Here is a 21,944-nt window from a genome sequence, read left to right on the forward strand (position 1 = left end):
CACCCCAGTGAGATATCCCCAGCTTGGTTTAATGTCTGTGATTAAGATGCAATAAAGGGTTTTGTCAGTGACAGCCATGTTCAGGATATCTACAGTCGAGTGCAATGTGTAAGTTACATCTATGAGCAATGCTGTGAGGACATGACATAGCTGAAGAAATCTGGCCAGGAGGGTTCGTGGTCTGAAATCTAAACTCCTGTCCACCTGGTCTTTTTACTCCAAAGAAGGTTGGATATCGAAAAAAAAAAAAATCATATTCCTATGTTTTGAATTTAGAAAATAAAGTGTAGCATGAACATGATGGACATATTACTTCAGGGAGTGGGTGACATGTGGCCATGCTGTGCCCCACATCACTGGCAATGGAGCAGAGTTTCCTTCCCTCAACACCAGCAGTGCCGGGTAGTCCTTACTAGCTGATTGCCGCCCGGCGGAGATGTGAGTCTTAAAGTACTTGAATTAAGGGAGAGGTTGTTCTCGGCACCTCCTGGCAAGCACCAGAACATGACACAGAGATGGCTGACTTGTTTACTGGAGGTCATTGGAAAATAATTTTTTTTCACTTCAAAACAAACCAACCAGAAAGCACTGACATAAAATTTGATAAAATGTTCTGTTTGTGGTAACCAAATAAAAACATATAAACTTTTCAAGTCTTGAAAAGAGAATTCTAACAGATTTTTCATTTTGTTCTGGTTTGTCAAACGTCAAACACACTAGATGTTGAGTTTTCATATGAAAACTGAAGAATTAAAAAAAAAAAATTTCTAAAAGAAGTTCTCTATTCTTTTTTTAAAAGTAGTCAGGGAAAAGATTTGGCTTTTTTTCTTGATCTGCTCTCCATGGTGGTGATTTTTCTTTGTTGTGAATTTTAAATTCTTGCAGCAATACATTAGATTCAACTTTATGTTTTTATTTTAAGGGCCAGAACCCTTCCCAGACTTCATCAGGATAGGTTATCTCTCCAAAGTTTTTGTGTTGGGGGATGATCCTTTAAAAAACAGGGGTTGCTACTGGTACTTACTGTTATTTAATATAACACGTTTTAAAGAATGGAAACGGTGACTGGTAAAAAGTTGAGTTTTTTAAAAAAATGAGTGTTTCCCCTTTCCGCAAAGCTGGAACCTTTTGGTTTCTTCAACCAAATGCCAACAAACAAAGAAATGAGGAAGAGCAAAAGCAGATGGGAACAGAGATTTTTTTTCAGCACCAGGTGAGCAACCGCCTGCGGTCCTTGCAATGCTCATCTCTCGGAGGAGACGGCTCCCTCCCTCGCCTGAACTCATCGGGGAGAGCTGGAAGAGAGGTGAAGCTCATCAACACGTCAGCTGCTCAGACGGTGAGAGTGAATAACGAATATGCAATGACTGCCTGTGAATTAAATGCATTACTTCAATACATTAAATGCATTATTTCAAGACAAAGTGAACATATTCTTCACAAATAACTTTGTATATCTGTTCAGAAATTTTCAGAAATCCACTTTATTAAGTGACGGCAACCACCTTTTTCATTTGAAAACTGCTTACTTTCCGCCTCCCCCCCCAATTTTTCAGTTTTTTTAGATGCATAACTGCTGCTTGCTGATGAAAGTTGCTGGACTAGCATAAGTTGAACTGCTTTGGGGAGATGGGGAGGGAGGATGCCACCATTTTTAGAAACTGAATTAATGCAGGAAAAGAGAATGGGAAAAGGATGCCACTCCGGGGTAAGCACTTCACATCCAAGCTGGACATACAAGAAGTCCAGTTTCTTGCTCATTCAGCAACAAACTCTCAATATTGTTTTTATTCGTAATCTTGATTTGATTCACACCACCACTCTCTCACATGTTTTCATTTCCTCACATTGGTGGGATCATCAGATTCGTGTATCCAGCACAAACCTGACTGCAGGTGATTTTTTTTTGAAGTTTCAGGGAGCTCCACCTTGTCGTGCTTGGACTGATGACGAGCAGGCAGTGATCAAGAGCTGCCCTGTGGTTTTTCAAGGAGTGCAGAAGGAGCTTTAGGAAATATTTATTAGCAAAATTTGTGTTGTTACCAGAACCCTGCAAAACTCAGATGTATGAGTGCATGTGCAGGCACACAAAATCCAATGTTTTTCTCCCTTACAAAATCAATAAAACGCAGAGCACCTCAAGAGTAAAGCCCACTGCTCCCATTGGTTTTAGCCTGGAAATGTTCAAATTTTGTGGTTCCAGATGCCTACAACAAGCAGTTTGGACACTGGAGCAGTACCCAACTCCTGTCTGTCATACTCTTCTTTGCTCCTTTGGCTTCCCAAAGGAAAACTTCTTCTTTAACATTCAGTTTCTCTGTGCTAGCTCAGGGCACTTGGTATTTTCCTCAGATGCCAGTGGTATTTATTAACTGCCTCTTGTACCAGCAATAGAAACAAATACACATTAGCAACCCTCCAGCAGCTTTTGCCCTCAAGGATACACAATCTTAGGATGATTATTTCCAAGTCATACGGCTTTTCACACATTTCTGCATATTGAAGAAAACAGTCCGTAAATCTGAACATGAGTTATTCCTCATTTCAGAAATCTGCTTGTCAGACACACTCTGCTTGTATGTCCTTTCCCAGCCAACATGTGGAGTGTTGGAAAGCATCAGAGAGAGGTCACAAAAGGATTCTTCAGTTGTACCCCTCCGGATCTTAGCTCAGCAATTCAGCATGGTGTTTGGGAAAATGGAAATGTTACCGGGGCGCTGGTGGGAAGGGGGTTAATAATGATCCAAGAATAACCAGAGATCCCTGAAAACATGTGAAAAGAGTAAACAAGAGAGAGAAAAAAAAAAAGGGGGGGGGGTGGGGGGTGGGCAGCGGGAATGGAAATACCTCTGGTTTCCAGAAAAAAAAAGTAAATGAATGCTTGGAAGTGCCATTAGGTGTAAATGTATCAATTACATTATTATCAAAACAGTCTCCAGCATCCAGCAAGCAGTGCTGCTCTCAGTGGAGCTCTCACTTCTGGCAGTGCAATGGTGATGGTGTGACCTTTCTTTGCCTTCGGGTGCCTGGTGGGACCCGAGCCCTTGGGGCACAGCTGGCAGGTGTGGATGAGGTGGTGATGCTTACACTGCTGAAGCCTTTTGCCCCCCAGTTCCAGCAACACATCCCTCCAGTCCCTGTTTTATAAAGAAAACACCATTATCTGCCCATCACCAACACTAGCTGCCCAAGCAGCCTGCTGCTCAACCAGGAGGCCCTGAGGAGCGGGAAGTCCGTAAAAATTTTGCGGTTGGTCAACAGAGGTGAAGGTGTCAGCTCAGGGTTTCTAACTCCTGGCCCGGTGACCCAGCACCAGGGAAGAGCTCCTTGCTATTTGTGTGCCTCATTGGTTGGATGCACACTCCGACCTCCAAAGGAAAGCTGCAGGGTATCTCTGGTGTTAGGATGTGCGCTGAAAGGCTGTTTCAGTCCCAGGCACAGGCAGATGTACAGAGGCATGAAGGCAGCCTAGCAAAAGGCGGTTTGAAATATTCTTGGCTATGAAGTGGAGGGGAAGTACGTGAGAAGAAAAGAAAATGTACACCGAATTCACCCAAGATTATCACAACTGGACCATGAGAACTTTCTGCTTAAAACTACAGAGACATGGCCACACTTGCTGGTTTGTTTTATTTCTAACAGTTTAAAATGACTGTGTAATTAGTAAAATGGAAGATATATGATAGACTAATACCGTTTCAGGATTCACTGTTTTAAATGGAGGAACTGCCATTACCCTCCCCAAATGAGAAGGGAGTGCTTATGACACCACAAGTTACCACAACAAAGAATGCTTAAAGTCACCCATTGCAATTCATGTTAGACTGCTTATAGAGCAAGTGATTTGCTGGAATAAATCAATGTAATTGTGAATCTCCCCCAAATTTCCACGGTGTCTCTGAATTCTGTCGACGCCATCCACAGAGGTCTTTCTGCTGTGTGACTTGTGAACTCAGATCCATGCCTCAGAGCTGTTGTCTGAAGCGTGGGGTTGTGAGGCTTTAGTAGTGCTGCTTCTCGGAGTCTGAACTGCACTGCTGCATTGGGCATTGGACGAGCATCATCTCACAGGGATCTGCAGCCAGGGGTTTGCAAAGACTTCTGGGGTAAGAAGGCACCCAGTGGAAATGGGTGCCAACAGGAAGGTGTTGAGCATTTCAAACACCTCCATCTTAGGAAAGGGGTTTTGGAGCAGCTGAAGATCGTAGGCAGACATTTCTGGGCTTTTCAAAACCACTTTTAGGGGCTTAATCTGCTATTGAAAATGCATTTCCTGGTGTCATTTGTCAAGGGCTCCAACACAAGCTTTGTGGGCTTCCTGAAGAGCCCTGCTCAGGGTCTTCACCCAAGACTGGAGCTGGACCGCTGGGGAAGGAGCTCGCTCGCTGCCATGCTCCTGCTCGCCGGTGGGTCTGTGCTGGCTGCCAGCTCAGCTACCAAGCGCTCCTCGGGCTGCAGCCGCCTGCCATCGCAAGCACGTTCCCACCAGAACTGCAGGCAGGTGGATGGCTGGTGCAACCAGTGCAGTCCTCTCAGCCCAGATGGGAGCAAGGCGCTCCCTACTCCTCCTCGGCAGGTTGCTCCTCTGCACAGAGGAACTCCTCCTGCGCTGCTGCCCAAGGGGATTTCGTGGTCTCCAGCACACGGCCAGCCCCTGAAGGAGCAGCAATCCTCAGAGAGCCCCCGCTGCCAAGCATAGTGCCGCCGGCATATCTCAAACAGGCCCCTCTGGTTTAGAGACTGGGTTCATCTGCTGGTTTTTTTAGTGACGCAGGAGAGACTGCACCCAAAGCAAGGGCAAGTTTTCTGAAGGAAAGGAGGAGTAAACTCCTGAGCGCAAAAGCGTTTAATACATGTGCCCTTTGGCTCAGCACTGCACCTTTCCGTAGGGACCCATTTCAGAGAGCCCCCAGCAGTTGGTCTGAGCTGGTGTCTCTTTGCTTTTCTGCCTTGCGTGCAATTCCCAGGTGAGTCAGCTGGGACTTCAGAAGGGTTTGGTGAAAGCAGAAGCCAGCTTTCTATGCACTGAGGGCTTGCAAGCCACTGTTGAGAAGAAACAGTCACTTTTCCTGGCATGCCTTTAGTCAATGTGACCTTAAGAGCGTGAAAAACAGGGGCTTGGCGCTGACTGCAGTGGTTAAACAGCAGCAAAAGCGTTTTCACAAGAGGACTTCAATTTGGTCACTGACACAGAAAACTTCCACGAAGGCAGCGAGGCTTTCGGGTAAGGTTTGAAGGCATAGGCACTCACAATGGTGTGGAAAGCACTAGAAAAAAATGAACAGGCTTGAGGTGCTGTAAGTGTTCAGATCACCAGCAAGGCTGGTTAGGGAGGAATCATTTCTTCACATATGCAAAAAGCACCCAACGAAAGTTTACCAGCGCATTGCTGCAGCATTTAATGGAGACACCACAGTTGTGTTATTGATCAGAGTTTTCTGCTTCACAAACTGAAATGGTGGTCCTAAATTTTTTTTGCCATTTTAAACAGAAATGGCTGATGTCCAGAAACCCTGAGTAATGAAGTCAGCAAAGCTAATGAGATTAGCATGTCTTACTGACGAGAAGACTTATTTGCAAAGTCGGAGTGTGCATGTAGGCGTCTGGCTTTAAGCATCCCCTCCAACATTTGGGCAAGTGGAGACAGTTTTGTGATAGAGTTCTTGCTGCACAAAGACCACCCAGCCAGGTAATTTCCCACATATGTACTGTCAGGGTTTTTTATGATTGATTTTGTCTTCTCTTAAAGATTTCTGAACATGTAACTCATCTACCTCTCTATCTCTACATGGATCTCTTTGGACAAGAACAGCTATTTTTTTTCAAAATATTCTCCAGCATTTGAGAAAGACTTTTTTTTTTTTTTCACCTGAAGGGTTTGACCTAATGTGGATCAAATCTGCATGTTTCACCCTGGCCCAGAATTTGCTGTCTTAAAGCTGCAAAAGAGAGAAGGCATTAGAAGTGTTCATTTTATAGTGATATATTTCAAGACAGTTTTATACTTAATGAAATTACAGTTGATGCCCTGAGTACCAGACAGACTTGCCCCTAGGAATGAAAATTGGAGTTTTAGAGAGACTCTCAGATGCCTTTTGGTAAAGCTGTGGTTGCTCATCTTGATTTATGGTGGCAGTCACCTCCAATCTCAGAGATGTATTTTAATGTTTGGAAGGTGCCTTAACTCGTGACTGAAAAGATTTCAGAGAGGCACTGCCAATTCTTTTTTTTTAGAGGATGGATGGTGTGTTATAAACCCGATATCTAAAAATGCCTGCATTTCTCACTTCTCTCTCAAAATGTGGCAATAATTACATTTAAATTTCAGAAGATGGCGTTGAAGATTTGCAATTAATATCCTAAACTCTGCGTGTACCCTCCACACCGGCGGCCTGCCAGCACAGCGCGCGATGACTGGTTTTTTGATCTGATACGTTACAGCAGAAAGGATGTGGATGTGTGTTGGAGACGTTAAAACTGTACAACAACAAGAAAGTGTCGTGGCATGAAACACGTGTTTGAAAACCGAAAGGCGGTAAGAAAGACTTTCATGCAAGCCCGGATCTTGCTCCTTCATCCCTCCCGGCTCCCACCACGTTAGGGCAGGGGACTTCACAGGCAGGCGAGCGACTGGGTTCCCCACCACCCAGCCCCGGCTCTGGTGCCGGTATTTAAGACGGGCTTTCCCATGGGAGCAGCCCTGAGCTCAGACGGGCGGGAGCCGCTGCTGCCGCCCCATCCCGGCTCACTGCCCCCCGCTTCGTCGCCCCACTTCACACTTTAGGGGCTGCAAAGCAGCGGCAGGCTTGCCGGGGGAGCGCCCGAGCCCCAGATCCGTCTGCTGTCGCCCTCACCTCGGGGGCCGTTTCTCATCCCCCTCCGCGATCGCGGCTCGGCGGCCCGGGCAAAGCTGGGTTGTGTCGCAGAGGGTGCGGGCAGGGGGTACCGGCCCGGACACAGCGTGGGTGGGTGGGCGGATGCCCCCGCCGTCTCTCCGCGCCACCCGGGGGCTCGGCCGGCGCCGTCTAGTACGTTTCTGGTGGGTGTAGCTAGCTGGGTCTTTTACAGTAAAAGCCGCCTGGCTAACATAGGTAGGAGTTTCCCCATGCTATTTATGTGTATGTGTCTGTGTGTATAGATTTAAAAAAAAATACCAACGCGGACGCAGAGAGGGCGCCGGGTTGCGCGCCCCCCCGCCCCGCGGCGTATGTTTACCAGCAATGGGCATGTGTCACTGCCTCAGATGTTTTCCAGCTCGCAAAGTCCCCGCTCCCCTCGGCGGCTCCACCTCCGGGCCGGGGCCCGCCTCTCCCCCCGCGCGGGCACGGCGCCCTCCATCATATAAAGAAACTTCCCGGTGCCGCCGGCCCAGTCGCGGTGCGCCCCGTCTGAGCAGCCGCCCCGGCAGCCGGCGCTCCCTGCCCGCTCCCAGCGCCGCGACAGAGGTAAGCGGCGGCGGCGGAGCCCCCCGGGTCCCCGTCCGTCCCCCCGGGTCCCCGCCCGCCCCGCCGGGCCGCAGCAGCGCTCCGTCCTTCCCCCCCGGGCAGAGCGGCCCCGCCGCGGGACCCGACGGGCCGGGGAGAGAGGCTGGGGTGGGCGCTCCGGGCACCTCGGCTTTCTCCCGTCTGGGGTTCTCTTGATGCTGTCGGCACTTGAGCGAGCCGTTTGGCCTTTTTTTTTAAGGAAAACAATATTTTTTTCCTAATTTAAAGCAAAAAAACTCCCCAAAACCTGCCTTGTTATCTGCTCTCGAGGTGAAGGCGTGCACCGCCCCCCGGCCCTGCCGGTTCCCCACTGCCCGAGGAGGGTCGTGGCAACGGGTAGGGGGGATCCGCTTCATGCTTTATCTAGTGAGGGGAAAGGACCTTTTGAGGGGGTCTTTCCGTGGGCTTCAGCAGGCCACGCGCGGGGGAGCCGCGTCCCCGGCTACCTCACTGTGGCCAGGGGAGAAGCTGGGGGAATGGCTTTGGTGTCTGAGGGGATGCTGCCAGCTGAAGAGGGGTGTAAGGGGTGTGGAGCTGCCCATCTGCTCACGGTCGTGTGCACCTGTCACACAAGGGATCTCTCAAGGTCTCTCTGTGTGTAGAGGCAAAGACTGCGTGTGAGGAATGACTTTTTTATTAGCTGTGATGTGGGGAAAAAACACACGAAACTAAGCTGTTGGACATTCAAGCACTTTTTCAGGTCAGGGAGACAAACCTAATGCTAGGTCCCCATCACTGGTGTCGGTGTCCTCAGTTTAGGACCTTTCCAGCAGGTGTGCATCCACTCCAGTACGTGTCTGCACCTCTGTGTATAGCTGGGGCTCTGTGTGGCTGTCTGCACACTCCTGTGTCCCTGGGGTCAGTGCCAGGCTCCGTAGGTTGGTGTCTTTCTGCTTTTAGGTATTTGCAATGTATAGATTTGAATGTTACTATATATGTGTGTTGGGAGCAGTTGGAGAGGTAGATATGTATAGGACATCATGTGTTCAAATTTGTCTTGCTTAAATGAGCTTGTGAAAACTACTTTGATGTGATAGTTAGATGCTGTATAAATCATAACTGCATGTGAAGCTCTCCAAATTCTGTGCATGTGTCTAACATTACATATGTGCGCTGTCATGTGCAAATACATTTTCATGCAATTTTTTTTTTTTTTGGTGAAAAAGTAAATACCCAGTTGAACTTTGAGTAGGATGGGGGATTTATGCCCTAAGTCACTTGCGATGAAAATTTCAACAACCCATGTGTGTTCATGCAAAACAGTGTCGGGACAGGGGGGAAGTCTGTCGAAGTCTGCAGCATGAGCGGTACCTGGGGAGGGTAGTGAGGGGCTGTGCCTGGTTTCCTGAGGCTCTGTACCGTGGTTCCCGCACTCCCCCCATCCCTGTAGCTGTCCCTGTAGCTGTCGTTTGGTGTGATATATGTGACATCGGGGACTGGGAACTGCAGGCAGGGCTCTACACAGGGACTTCAGCCGGTTCATGACCTGTGGGTTTTCCTCTCCCCCATCCTGCCTCTCTCCCCCTCCTCCACAGCCCCCCAGAGAAGCCGGTGCTTGAGTGTGTGCAGAGAGGTGGGCTCGCTGAGGCACCCCAAAACCCCCCACCCAACCCCTGACACGAGTGGCATGAACTTGGAGCCAGGTGAGTGCGGGATGAACTCTGTGAGCTGCGGCAATGGGAAACTCCGCCAGTGGCTGATCGACCAGATAGACAGCGGCAAGTACCCGGGGCTGGTGTGGGAGAACGATGAGAAGAGCATCTTCCGCATCCCCTGGAAGCATGCTGGCAAGCAGGACTACAACCGCGAGGAGGATGCTGCCCTTTTCAAGGTAGGTCTCAGCCCAGGGTCGGGGTTGTAGGACACAGCCGGGGCAGGAGGGATGCCCGGAGGCAGCTGCAGTGGCCCCCTTGCCATCCCCACCTCTGCAGGCTGGCTCTGCTGGGTGGTCACTGCTGCCTGGCTGGTGGCCCTGGCTGTGTCCTGGTGTCCCCTGTGTTTGCAGGATGAGACAGCCCGTCCTTTCCCACTTCTCCATGTGGAGCTAAGTGCTTGTGAGACTGCAGCACATCTATTTCCACATTCGTCTTGGATCATTTTCTCCCTTTCCTTGTGCCTGCTAAACTCTTTTCCTACCCCACCGTGCTGCTTTGTTCTCAGCGTAAACCTGTAGGGAGTAAATTCATGCACAAACATATGTGCTGTTTTAAGCATTGTGGACTTGTACCTTGTAGTTGATTTTTTTTTTCTTGTTCTTTTGATTATCTGAAATCTTTCCAGGCCTGGGCTCTTTTTAAAGGAAAGTTCAGAGAGGGCATTGATAAGCCAGATCCCCCTACCTGGAAGACAAGATTAAGGTGTGCTTTGAACAAGAGCAATGACTTTGAAGAACTGGTGGAGAGAAGCCAGCTGGACATCTCAGATCCCTATAAAGTGTACAGAATAGTGCCAGAAGGAGCTAAAAAAGGTAAATCATCTCAAATTCCCTATGTAATGGAGTATGAATGTCTTGTAAGCATACGAGGACTGAAGCGTGCTTTTCCAGAATGGCCATGCAGTCTTTTTAAGTCTTTTAAGGAGCCGAAATGCAGGGTTCAAGTGCAGCTTGTCCTGATGACTTAAGAGGCTGCGTCTGCGGGAGGACTGCTGGCATTTGAGTCGGAGCGTTGAAGGGGAGCCCTTGCAGAGGATGCAGACAGGCGCCCTGCACATCACTGGAGGAATTGCTCTTTTAGCTGGAGCCTCCCTGCCAGTTCTGTGCAGAGAGAGCTAAGCAAGCAGCTGAAGGAACAGGCGAAAAAAAAAAAAAAATTGCTGGCAGGATCTAGGTTTTGAATGCAGAAAAAAGCAGAAGCATTTTAAGCCAGACAGTAGATAACTGCTGCGGGGGGAAGATCTGGGAGCGAGGGATGCCCAGCCTGCAGCCCCCTGGGCAGAGGCTGGGGGCAGCGTCTGCTCTCCAAGAAGCCCCCCCCGGCACCAGGCAGGGCTTGTGGGAGGCAAAGGCTTGGCAGGGCCCAGGCAGTGCATCGCGGTGCACCAGCTATGGCTGGGCTTTCCTGGGGGGCTCTGGGAACCCCAGCAGGACAGACTGCCTCCAGGAGCTGCCTGCAGTGCAGGGCTGGGAGTCCTGTCCCCAACGGGTGCTGGAGTGTATTTTAGTCCTCTGCTTGTACAAAGGCAGATTGTATGGATTTGTCTTTAATGTGCCCATTTCAGATTTCTTTAAGATGTGGTTGACATAATTTATTTTTATCCCTCTGTTGAGCATAGGTGCAAAACAGATCAGCATGGAGGAACAGCCGTTAATGATGAACCATCCCTTTCCAATAACATCTCCTTACACTTCACTACCATCTCAGGTATGACATTAGTTATGCGTTTTGCTTGATGCTTGTCCATTGAGCAGCATCATTTTTGTGCTTTGTGCTGTGTCTGTATTTTCTGGGGTGGCTCTCTAGTTCTCTCTGGGAAGAAACTGTATTATGAAAACTGAGAAACCGAGAAGCAACTTTTCTAATGTCATATAAGGCCACAGGGCAGTAATTTCCCTTGGTGTTGTTTATCCCTGAGTAATAGCTCTTTTCTGTTGGGCGATAAGATATTAGTGCACTGCCATTCTGTTGGTGCCAGAATGTAAGCACCCACTGAAGCCTTGTTCTTCCAAGCAGACATTTACCAGCAATGCTTTGACTGCCTTTTGTTATTCCACCCTGCTTATTATTTACACCAGTGGTGAGAAGCTCATTTGACAGCCTCACTGGTGGTGGTGGCGAAGTGCCATTTGTGTAGCCTGGGCGATGCTTAGACCACCACGGGCTTTGGCAGAGAAAATCAAGGACCTGAAATGTGAAAGCTGATGCAAAGCGTAGAATTAATTTTGACAGCTGCCGAGTAAAAGAATATCTTGTTAAATCTACTAGGTACCGAACTACATGGTGCCCCACGAACGGAACTGGAGGGAGTTTGCCCCAGAGCAGCCACATCCCGACATCCCCTACCCGTGCGCCAGCGTCCCCTTCACAGCTCGCAGTCATCACTGGCAAGGGCCTGGCTGTGAAAATGGTAAGATGCTGCCATTTAGTGTTGCTTTGCTGAGGTTGATCACCTAGAAGGACCGCAGATTTCAGGTTTTTTATTCATGGCTTTCATTGGAATTAACAGTAGTGGCCAGAGAGTAGTGCTGGGCTCTTTTCAAAGAGAGCCATGGGGCCCCTGGCAAGAGCCTTTGTCCTGGCTCTTGCTCTCACTTCCATCATATGAGCAGTGTGTGGGCTATGCAGTCCTCTGAGCTGTTATAAGTCAGCCTCTAAAAGTCCTCAGCTGTCTCAAAAGCCCTGAGCAAAAAGAAGGCAACCAACCCCTTCAAAAACCCCAAAGGGGAACATGTGTTCTTTAGCTTTGCTTTCTGATTTTGGACCTTTTGAGGCGCACATCAGTGAGGTTTTCTCTCCAGCCTTGTGGATTAGAATGGCATTATTCTCCTGAGAGGAAAGCTGAAATTATTACTTTATTTTAGTGCTGTGGCAATGGGACAACTTGTCATGGATTGAGTCTCTCTTGGGGCTGGTACTGCAGAAACAGAATAAAGGGACATTCCCTTCCCTGAAGATCTTGCAGTACCAGAGCCTGACATAATCATGGCTTTCCAAGCTCTGCATCCTTAGGAAAAAGCCTGAATTGTGAAAATTGGTAATGCTGAAGCCTGCAGGGGATAAAACATAAGAGAAAGGGAACAGTCTGCTGTAGACCCTTGCAGGATAACTCACCTGAGGACACAGGCATTTGCTTCATAAGGAGAAGGCAGCTGGTTCAAAAGGGCAGGAAAGGATGGAAAGCGAGGAAGGACTTCTTAGAGCAGATGCTACATTATCTGAGGACAGTTCTCTAGAGGTTTGGTATGGAGAAATAAACTTCTGTTTCTTTAGGTCTGCTAAAAAGTAAATGCTCAGTGCACTACAACTTTTGCTGGCAGTCTGTGTGAATTATAAGGCAGAATCCTTTTGCTTTTACTCAAGCTGTTTGCTAATAAAAAGATCTAGGTAGCAAGCTGAATGAACTCTGCCCTGAAGTACGTCCTCTGCAGTAGTTAAACACATGTTCGGACACTTTGCTGAATTTAGAGGCAGTTGTTAGTGGCTGGTATTTGGTTTCTCATTGGGCTCTAAGACTTCTTCGGGAGATGCGGGTGTTTTGTATCCGCGTTGCTCCAGCTCCCGATTGTGGTGGGTTTTGCCTTTGGGAAAGGTAGCCTGTGCTTGTCTGCAAGTCACTTGCATCAGCCTCCTGAGACTTCCATTGACATTAAGAAACAGGAGAAAAACATCGATTGCCTGTGTTATAATCCACTTACTGATAGGCGTCTCTTGGAACAGTCTAATAGTAGTCCTGGTAATAAAACCGTAATAATCAACTGCTGCACAATTTTCTTCACTTACTTTTTAAACAGTGTTAATTCCAGCTTTATTATTATTCTAGTCTTTAGTAAAATTCCTTAAACAAAATGGATTGTTTTATGCAGGCAACTTTTAAGAGCACTATGGTCTAGTTAAAAATGTAATTTATTTCTGTAACAGAATAACATGTTAGCTAAGGAAAAAGTACTAGGGGGAATGCTGAAATGCTAAGGTAGTATTTTATGCAAACCCAAATAAAAATACAGTCCAAATAACATGTGGAGAAATTGGTAGAGTTGGCATACCTGGAAGAACAGGGAAATAAGACTTTTTTAGGAGGGGGGAAGAGAGAGAGTTCCTGGTGGGGCCCAGAAAAACTCGCTTTTGCATGGCTGTGATCGCTGCCCAAGCTTTTCTTTCAGGATTTAGGCAGCTGTCACTGACTTTTGTTTGTGAAAACAGGTTGTCAGGTGACAGGAACCTTTTATGCTTGTGCCCCTCCTGAGTCCCAGACTCCTGGCATCCCGATTGAGCCAAGCATAAGGTCTGGTGAAGCCCTCGCTCTGTCAGGTAAGGTCCATGACCCCGCGGGCTTTCTGGGGAGCTTGAAAAGAGACTCCCACTTCCGACTTGCCCTGGCAATATCTCTCCTTTACCATGAAAAGAAAAAAGATGAAAAAAAAAAAAAAAAGGAACCTCTTCAATTAATGAAATCAGTGTATAAGCTTAAACCTTTGTTTGCTAAGATACATAAGCACTTGTAGCCCCAGCTCCAAGGGATCAAGAGACTGTGGTTAAACTTAATGGAAGTGCTTCGCTGGCTCATGGTGTTAGTGCTGGGTTGCTTTGGTGAGCCACCAAATCAGGCCTTCCCAGAGAAGCTGGGAAATTTTGGGAGGTCAGTGACTTTGAGTTCAGTTTTTCATTTGGGAAGAGCCACCCCAAAAGCTGGTGTTCCCTGGGTACCTTGCTGTGCTCCATCTTGTGCCGTCTGGCTTTGCTCTGCTCCATTATTCCTGGTGAAAAAAAGGCTTTCAGGAAAGAAAAGGAAAAGTTATTTCAGCCAGGTTTGCAGACATCCAGATGCTGGGGGACTTTCTGAATGACTCTAGGAAAAGGTGTGGTAATGTGCTTTTCATAGAAATTATGGATAAATGTTTAATGTGACGCATGGCAGGTTTCTTGAGTGGGGTTGTTCTCCTGAATCAGGGTCTGTATGTACATGTATCTGTGTGTGTTTGTGTATATGTATATATAAGCATATATTACACACACACACATATAAATGTATTCAGTGCTGTGTGAGTTCTTACAGGTCAGCCAAGTTGACCGAATGGCCATTTGAAAGTAAGGCTGGGGATTTTGGGTACAGCCCCATTGGAGCTGGAGCCAACAGTTGCTTCTCTTCAGGCAGCTGAATGCAAGATTACAGGTCTTCTGTACAGAAGCCTCTTTTATGCAAAATCTGTGGAGAAATACAGCTACTTCCTGATTAAATCTGAGGAAGTGTACTGAGCTGGTGGGTTTAATTGTGACGTGAACTTGGAAAATGTGACAAACAACAACTTTTCATGTGTAGAGTTTTAAACGGAAATGTGAAGTTTGCGGGGCATCAGTTCCTACCAGATTCCCACATTGGTAGACCTTAAATAAGATGAGAGAGCATTAATGCTACCGTGCCCCAAAAGTTTCAGTATTTATATTCTTTAGATGACTTTTGCTAATGTGAGCCTGTCATCTGAGTGGTTGTGACCACCAGGTTCAGAAATGTCATGCAAACCTGTCTCTTGGCCTTAGTACAGATCTGAAACATGAAACATTCATACTAATGTATCACAGTGGTTTTTTAAATTTTTTTTTTCTCCTTGTAGATTGTCGGCTCCACATCTGCTTATATTACCGTGAAATACTGGTAAAGGAAGTGACAACTTCTAGTCCTGAAGGCTGTAGGATATCCCATGGCCAAAGTTACGAGGTCAGCAGCCTGGAGCAAGTTATCTTCCCTTATCCAGAGGATAATGGTCAGAGGAAGAACATAGAAAAACTACTGAACCACCTGGAACGAGGAGTAATACTGTGGATGGCACCTGATGGCCTCTATGCTAAGAGACTTTGCCAAAGCAGGATCTACTGGGACGGGCCTCTGGCACTCTGCAGTGACCGACCCAACAAGCTGGAGCGGGACCAAACATGCAAGCTCTTCGATACTCAGCAGTTTTTAGCAGGTAATTCCCACTTTGGCTTTCATATAATTTCCGGAGATGTCACCCGGTCACTCTCCATGCCGGCTTTATGAGAGTGCTCTTTTTGTCTTATCTTTCAAGTTGCAGTAAGAATTACTCCTCACTTCTTCTGGGCAAGCACGGTCAGTTGACTCCTGAATAAGGGGTAGCTGACTCCTCAATAATCCTGTCAAATTCTGCTCTCTGTGCACATTCAACGCCCCTGCACAAACCAGCAGGAATGAACAGATGCTCAGCTGGTGATAATCCCAAACCTCACATCTCTTTAAGAAGCATAAGGAGGAACCTAGCAAAATAGTCTTTCCGTGTGTTGAGTGACAGAGGAAAGGGGATCCTGATCTTGGATCTGCTAGTCCAAGTCCTGGGTAGGTCTGTGGTCTGCACTCATGCTGCTCTCAATCTGACCTACAGCGAGCCTGAGATCTTGCTCAGAGTATAAAAATATCAGCATGAATTTCAGTAGCAAGCCTCCTTTTCAGTCTGTGCCACTGTTTAAAAGACATCTGGGGTGGGGTGACAAGGATTTCACAAGCTTTGGAGTTTAGGGATTGCTCTAAGCAGGGAGATGCGTTACCTCTCCAGAGCAATGTGCGAAGGTCCTGTTTTGCACAGGGCACTTGGGAGCATCAGTACAGAGATGACAAGGACACGCTTCAGCACGACACCTTCTCCTTCCAGCTCATGGAGGGAAGAGGCAGAGCCTCAACCCCACTTCCCAGCACTTCCGAGCAGTTAGAGGGAGGAAATTTGTCCACCCAGAGAAACTGGTGGGAGCTGGTCATTGCTACAGAGGACAACTTAGGCAGCAGGAATACATTGCCCCTTTTTTGAGCTGTGTGGCTTCGCTACAGGTGAACTGAGTGCCTATGGTTTGGTGTGTTTTCCCATAAAACAGGGCATCAGCACTGGTATGAGTTTCTTAGGAGAATAATGCCTTGCAAAGTTTAAAAAAAAACCCACAAACCAACAGCTTTAAACTACTTTATATTCCAATGCTGATGCACCATCCAAGCAGAGTGGTCAAGCAAGAAATGGATTTAATGAGAGAAATCTCATATGGATGTGAAAACTGACAGTTAGAAAGGGGAATTTGAGGTCAGGTTATTGGCTTGGGCTTCAATCACATGCTAATTTAAAGATGCATAATTCTGCCTCTGATTATGGTTTTGGAAATCCCTTTCCCTTTTCTCAGGTGGTTTTTTAGATGTACTCTGGGTTCTTCCAAACGGTTGACAGGACATCTCTTTTTAGACACCTAACCCCAAAGATAAGCTCAAGCAATAGTTTTTTTTTTCCCCTCCTAAATTACTTATGCACCAATGCCTGTGCAAACCCAAGCATGTGGTTGAAGTTACAGTCTGCGGTGTGTGCAAAGTGAGTTTTTGCATGTGTGGATGCTCAGCTGGGTTTGTAAGTGACTTGCCATGGGTGTATCACATCTGCATGCTGATTGAATATAGTGAGGTCCCAGACTGTAGGCAAACTGGGGGGTTCCCTGCTTTGGAAACCAGGGCTTCCTTGGGAAGAGAGGCAGGAGACCTCTACTGGGAGAGGAAATTTGGAACAGTGGAGAAAGGGGCAGAAGTAAAACTGCTGTGGACCACAGTTGTCAGGACTCCATTGAGGAGCTGGATGCTGCAGTGCAAACTGCACTGGAGCATTGAGGCCCATGTTGAGCAGCCTGCACTGTTGAGAAGGCTCAAATGGCAATAAATCAGAAACCAGGTGGATGGTCTCTGGGGACTACTGAATAATAAATGCAGTAAGTTGAGCTGGGTGGAGAGTGGGAGGATAGAACAAGAGAATTTGGGAGTGTGAGGGTGGCAGCTGGAGGGGACTTGGCTTGGCAGAAGGAGGGGCAGCTGAAGCCAGAGTAGCAGGAGATGGGGAAGGTTTTGGAAGGAGCATGGGGAGCTCTGCAGTGCAGGAGGAGTTACTTGGGTCTGGAAAGAGAGGCAGAACAAGTGGAGGGGTTTGGAGAAGCATGAGGCTGACCTCAAGCCTCAATTATCCTGCTGGGGGGAAAGAAAGGGCTTTTTTCTCCAGATATGTGCCACGGGCTGCTGTGTGGCAGTCCCACAGGTACTCAGGATTTGGAGAAATGCTGAAGCCAAATAAAACTGGGGGAAAAGGAAAAGGAAAAACAGGGGTTTGAGACAGACCCTGGGGAGAACCATGCTTTACTCTGTGTTTTAAGTGAGCTGCCCATTGTTTCACTCTTATAACTGACCCTCCCAGTAAGACCAGTAGTCCCAAGGTCCATAAGGCTGGGACCTTATGGTGGTAGCCACTCTGGTCTGAAAAGCTTGAGGTTAGAGTAGAAATGGCAGGAGTGCATTTTGGGAAAAGGTGCATTGGTCATCCAAGTTTGAAGAATTTCCTTTCCCTGTATAGAAAGGGGTGCTTCATTATAAGACATTGGTTTTAATGGTAATTTCAGTTTTTTCCAGAATGGATGAACAGGGTTGTAAATTAAGATGAAATATTTACCAATCAACTCTATAGAAATACTTCATATAATGCAGACTTTCATGAGGATAATGTATTGGATGCAATTCTCTTTTTTTTTTTCTGGAAGGAAATACAGTGTCTAAAACATAACACAGTGATTTTCATTTGAGTGGAAGTCTCTTGTAAAGGCCTCCCCCTCTATCTTTCATAGGGGCCACTTTGAGTATTAGTGTAATAGTATAATTCAACCTTTTTCCCTTTGTACAAGGGTGTGGGTTAGTGAAGGGACTACAGGAGTGCAGCAGACACAGGTTCTTTTGCTGGCTTGGTGCGTGGCTTAAATTAGGTCCTTCACCTTTCCGTGCCTCCCCACCCCCTACTAGGCACAAGGATGACAGTGGCTCCATGACTGTGTCTGGCTGAGGCTGAATTCCGTGGCCAGCAGCACTTTGAGTCGCTGGCTCTACTAAGCCATCAGCTTCAGGGCTGCTGTTGGGTGTCTGCCTGAGTAGGTCCCGGGTTCTGCTGTTGAGGCCCAATAAAAATACTATTTGGAAGAACATCCCGGTTTGTGCATATGGCATGACTTGTGAGACAAGTGGTGGGAACGAGCCGGTGGCTGCATGGTGCTTGCCTGCCTGCTGGGGTTAACCCACACAGTCCTTTCTCTTTTCCCAGAGCTCCAAGCCTTTGCGCACCATGGACGTCCGCTGCCGAGATACCAGGTCGCTCTGTGCTTTGGGGAGGAATTTCCAGATCCGCAGAGGCAGAGGAAGCTAATTACAGCCCATGTAAGTAAGACTTCTGCCTTACCTAAAAGAAACATGTTCCTTGGAGGACAGGAATCTGCCAGTCAGGCTTTTCTACCTTGTGTAGGTTGTAAGGGAAGTAATAAACTCTTGAAAATGCAGCACCATCCAGAGCAGGGTTGAATCCCCAGATCTGCCAAGGACTGGCTGGTAGCCCTCAGTAGGGCAGAGCACCTGATATCCCTCTCTGTAGAGTTTAAGTGTCATCCATGATCTCTTGCAAATCCCTTCAAAACATAAAGCTAGAAGACACCTGGAAGATCTGGGCCATGTTGTTATCACTGGTTCTGTTGTGCAGCTCCTTGGGCTGCCAGGCCAGTGCAGGACATGGTGCTTTCACAGCTGCTGCTTCTGAAGATGCTCCAAGATCCCAGCCTGCATCTCAGAGACCTCAGCGCTTATTGGGATGCAGGGGCTGCCTGTGCAGCTTCGGGGTTAAGGTAGCTGGTAAGCTCATGGGTTGACTGACCACAGTTCGCACACACTCAAAGCTAGTGTTTCGGGATGCTATCTGAGAGAGGGTGATGACGGAGACCGAGACCAGGTACTTTCTAAATTGGCTGTATTGGCCCATAAAACCACAAGAGAGGTGATCATGCATGCGTTAGTGGCAGTGCTTAGCTTATTGCATCCTTGGGAAGAAAACTGGTGTCTCCATTTTTCGACAGCCCCTTCAGTAGCAGCATGGGTCCTAAGTCAGACTTCTGTCATAAGCCGTGGCCTCCCCTTAGCTGCATAGCTTTCGCACTGCTACACCGCTGCTCAGTGCGTCTCTGAGGTGGAAGGCGAGAAGCTCACAAATCCATCCCGAGCTATGCAATGGCTGGTTAGAGGTAGCTTTCCATGCCTGCCTCTCCTTAAACTCTTTTCTATCCCTATTTTGGCTTTCCAGCTTTCCATCCCTCCTTCCTAGCATCCCCGCTTCGTCCCACTTATCCATCTCCTGTCCTGGCAGCTTCTCTGTGAGCCTGTTTCTCCTGCTCTTTGCAGAGCTTTGCTTTCCCCTTGCCAGTTGCTCCTCAACCTCTTGGGCTGTCCCAGCTCATGAGCTGGTGGGGCTCCACCATCCCAGCAAACAGGTCTGCCCTGGATGCTGTCTGGCTCACCTGCCCTGCTGCCTTCCTGCCTGCCCTGTGGTGGGACAGGAGGTGCTCAGCTGCCCTTGAATGTCAATGAGAGGAAGGAAAGGGGGATTGGTGGGGTGCTCTAAGGCAGCCCTTCTGGCTCTCTGGCTTCCCAGAGGCGGGACCCACAGATAGCATATTTTTCCTCCCAAATGGTGCTGGTGTCTTAATGCGAAGGGGCTGGCTGACCAGGAGGAGAGGGTTGTGGAGAAGAGTTGTCCAACCTTTCCATCTCCCAAGAGTAAGGAGAGCTTCAGGTGTTCTCTATGTGCAACATAAATATTTGCAGTCAGAGCCCAAAGCCCTGAGGAGGATGGGTGGTTTCTAAAGAAACAGAAGTGAAGGCAGCATTAAATAATACAAATCCCTCTTGGTGGTTGAATGGATTCCTCATCAGAGCTTGAATGAACAGAAACAGGAGTCACCTTGGTGTTAGAATGAAGTCTAATTTCAAACACCGTCATTTGGCGACGTATATCAGTCTACCTGAGGGCTCCAGCATTTCAAGTTAAGTCCTCAAAGTGGTTTGCAACACAGATGAGACTTTCAGCACTTTGTATATGCATTTGAACATGTTGAGTGGCCATAGATGTGTCTGGCCTGTAGGCATTACTCACACCCAGGGGCTGACGAAGGGGGCTGCAATTCCTAATACATCGTTAGTGTCACTGGGTACTCCTCTAAACGAAGGCCATAGAGGTAAAGTGGGTACAGTTGGCAAGGCACTTGGCAGCAGAACAGGCAAGCTCCAGCCTAAAACAGAGATTGGTGAGACCACTGAAATTGTTTTCTCATTCTTGTAAGCAGAACTGTTTTGTCCTGCCTTGTTTTTAACTTAAAATCACTGTAAATAAGTAAGATGAGGACCATGAAATTTTGTCACATGTCTGATTAACGTTTTGTCTGTTCTTAAGGTTGAACCAATGTTTGCCAGGCAGCTGTATTACTTTGCTCAACAAAACAGTGGACATCTTCTGAGAGGCTATGATTTACCAGAACTTGTGACTAGTCCAGAGGATTATCACAGATCTATTCGCCATTCCTCTATTCAAGAATAAGATCCTCAGAAAGAGTGTTTTTAAAGTAACTGTAAAGATTATGCAGAGTGGAGGAGCAGATCTGGGTCGCAATTTGGAGATCCATATCACAGCTGGATGTGTTCAGGGGTTCAATGATAGGAAAGCGAACTAGGACAACTATATTGTATGATACAAATGACGGGTCTTCAGCGTTTGGATACTACATCTCACATAGGTTCCACTGTCACCAAGAATAACTCAAAACTGACAAAATAATTGCTATGTTTACCTTTGCTTAATGTTTTCCTTGGGTTTTGAGGAATGATTCTTACTGAAGACTTAAATCTGGAGTTTACACTGTTACATTTGCAGGGCTATTTATTTTGGATTACTGATCTCAGGGAAGATACATAAATTTGTGGTGTTCCCAATTTGAAGCTTTAGCTACTATAGGCGGGTAGCAAATGTAGATGGTTTATTGAGAATAGCTAATACATGTAAGTGGTTATAAATTTAGATTCGTAAGTGTGATGCCTATATTCTTGTACAGAATATTTCATTGTATTTTTTAAAAACAATGCAATTCTTCAGAGACATATTTTTTTAATGCCTGACTGACATTTGTCCTGACAATGGATTTTGTTGCTGCCACTGTTGTTATTGGATTAACCCCCATAATAGCAGTTTCTAAGGTGATGCATTGATGGTACTATGTTAAGAAAAGAGGTTGCTCAACTCATATTACCTGTGGATTTAGTGGATCAACCACTCAAATTCTAGAGTCCCGAAGAGCAGGTTTAAAACTAAATTACGTTTTATAATTGAAAGGTACTATGCATTATATATATATATGTATGCATTAGAATTAAGTTGGCAGACCTTGAAAATAGCACAGAAATGGTCCTGCTAGCCCTTTTTTGATGTCACATGCATGAGCCAGGTTAAAATAACCACCACCTCTGGCTTATACAGAGCCAGCTCTGCTCTTCATGTGCACTCGCAGCTTCCTGCCAGTGGTACCGAAATGAATGTGAAGGGAGAGTTCAAGGAGAGCAGCATTTGGCCTCCTGTATTAAGACAATCAAGGACATACTTGTTTTAATGTTTTCAGAGATTTTACAGAAGTATAATTTGATGCCATTTGCAGCTTTTAATGATAGGGTGCCATTATAAAGACAAAGAGAAGAGGTCTGTTGAGTATGCATGTCAGCGAGATCGCCTTGCTGGCAAGCAGACCGTGTGGTTGTAGAAGCTTTAACTCCAGAACATGATCTCCCTATGCTTAACAGACATACTTCACTTGACTTTCTAATTGAGGAAGAAAAAGCGGTACTTGGTCTGGCAGCAGACTTGTGTTCTAGGGACTTTGAATTTATACATCTTAAAGATGCATACTCTTTTGGGATATATTATCCCCC

General features: G+C 47.0%; 1 protein-coding gene across 1 annotated transcript; it reads left to right on the forward strand.

The window, feature by feature from the left end:
* The first annotated feature begins 7,220 nt into the window (after positions 1-7,220).
* Positions 7,221-20,565, forward strand: IRF4 (interferon regulatory factor 4). The gene is given in 12 exon segments (XM_065629735.1): positions 7,221-7,272; positions 7,275-7,297; positions 7,300-7,401; positions 7,403-7,445; positions 9,020-9,315; positions 9,765-9,951; positions 10,758-10,846; positions 11,408-11,549; positions 13,343-13,450; positions 14,752-15,105; positions 18,253-18,365; positions 20,422-20,565. Coding segments are annotated over 12 exon segments (1,653 nt in total).
* Positions 20,566-21,944: the final 1,379 nt, after the last annotated feature.

The sequence above is a fragment of the Caloenas nicobarica genome, chromosome 2, assembly GCF_036013445.1.
Source record: "Caloenas nicobarica isolate bCalNic1 chromosome 2, bCalNic1.hap1, whole genome shotgun sequence".
In the NCBI taxonomy this organism is placed as follows: domain Eukaryota; kingdom Metazoa; phylum Chordata; class Aves; order Columbiformes; family Columbidae; genus Caloenas; species Caloenas nicobarica.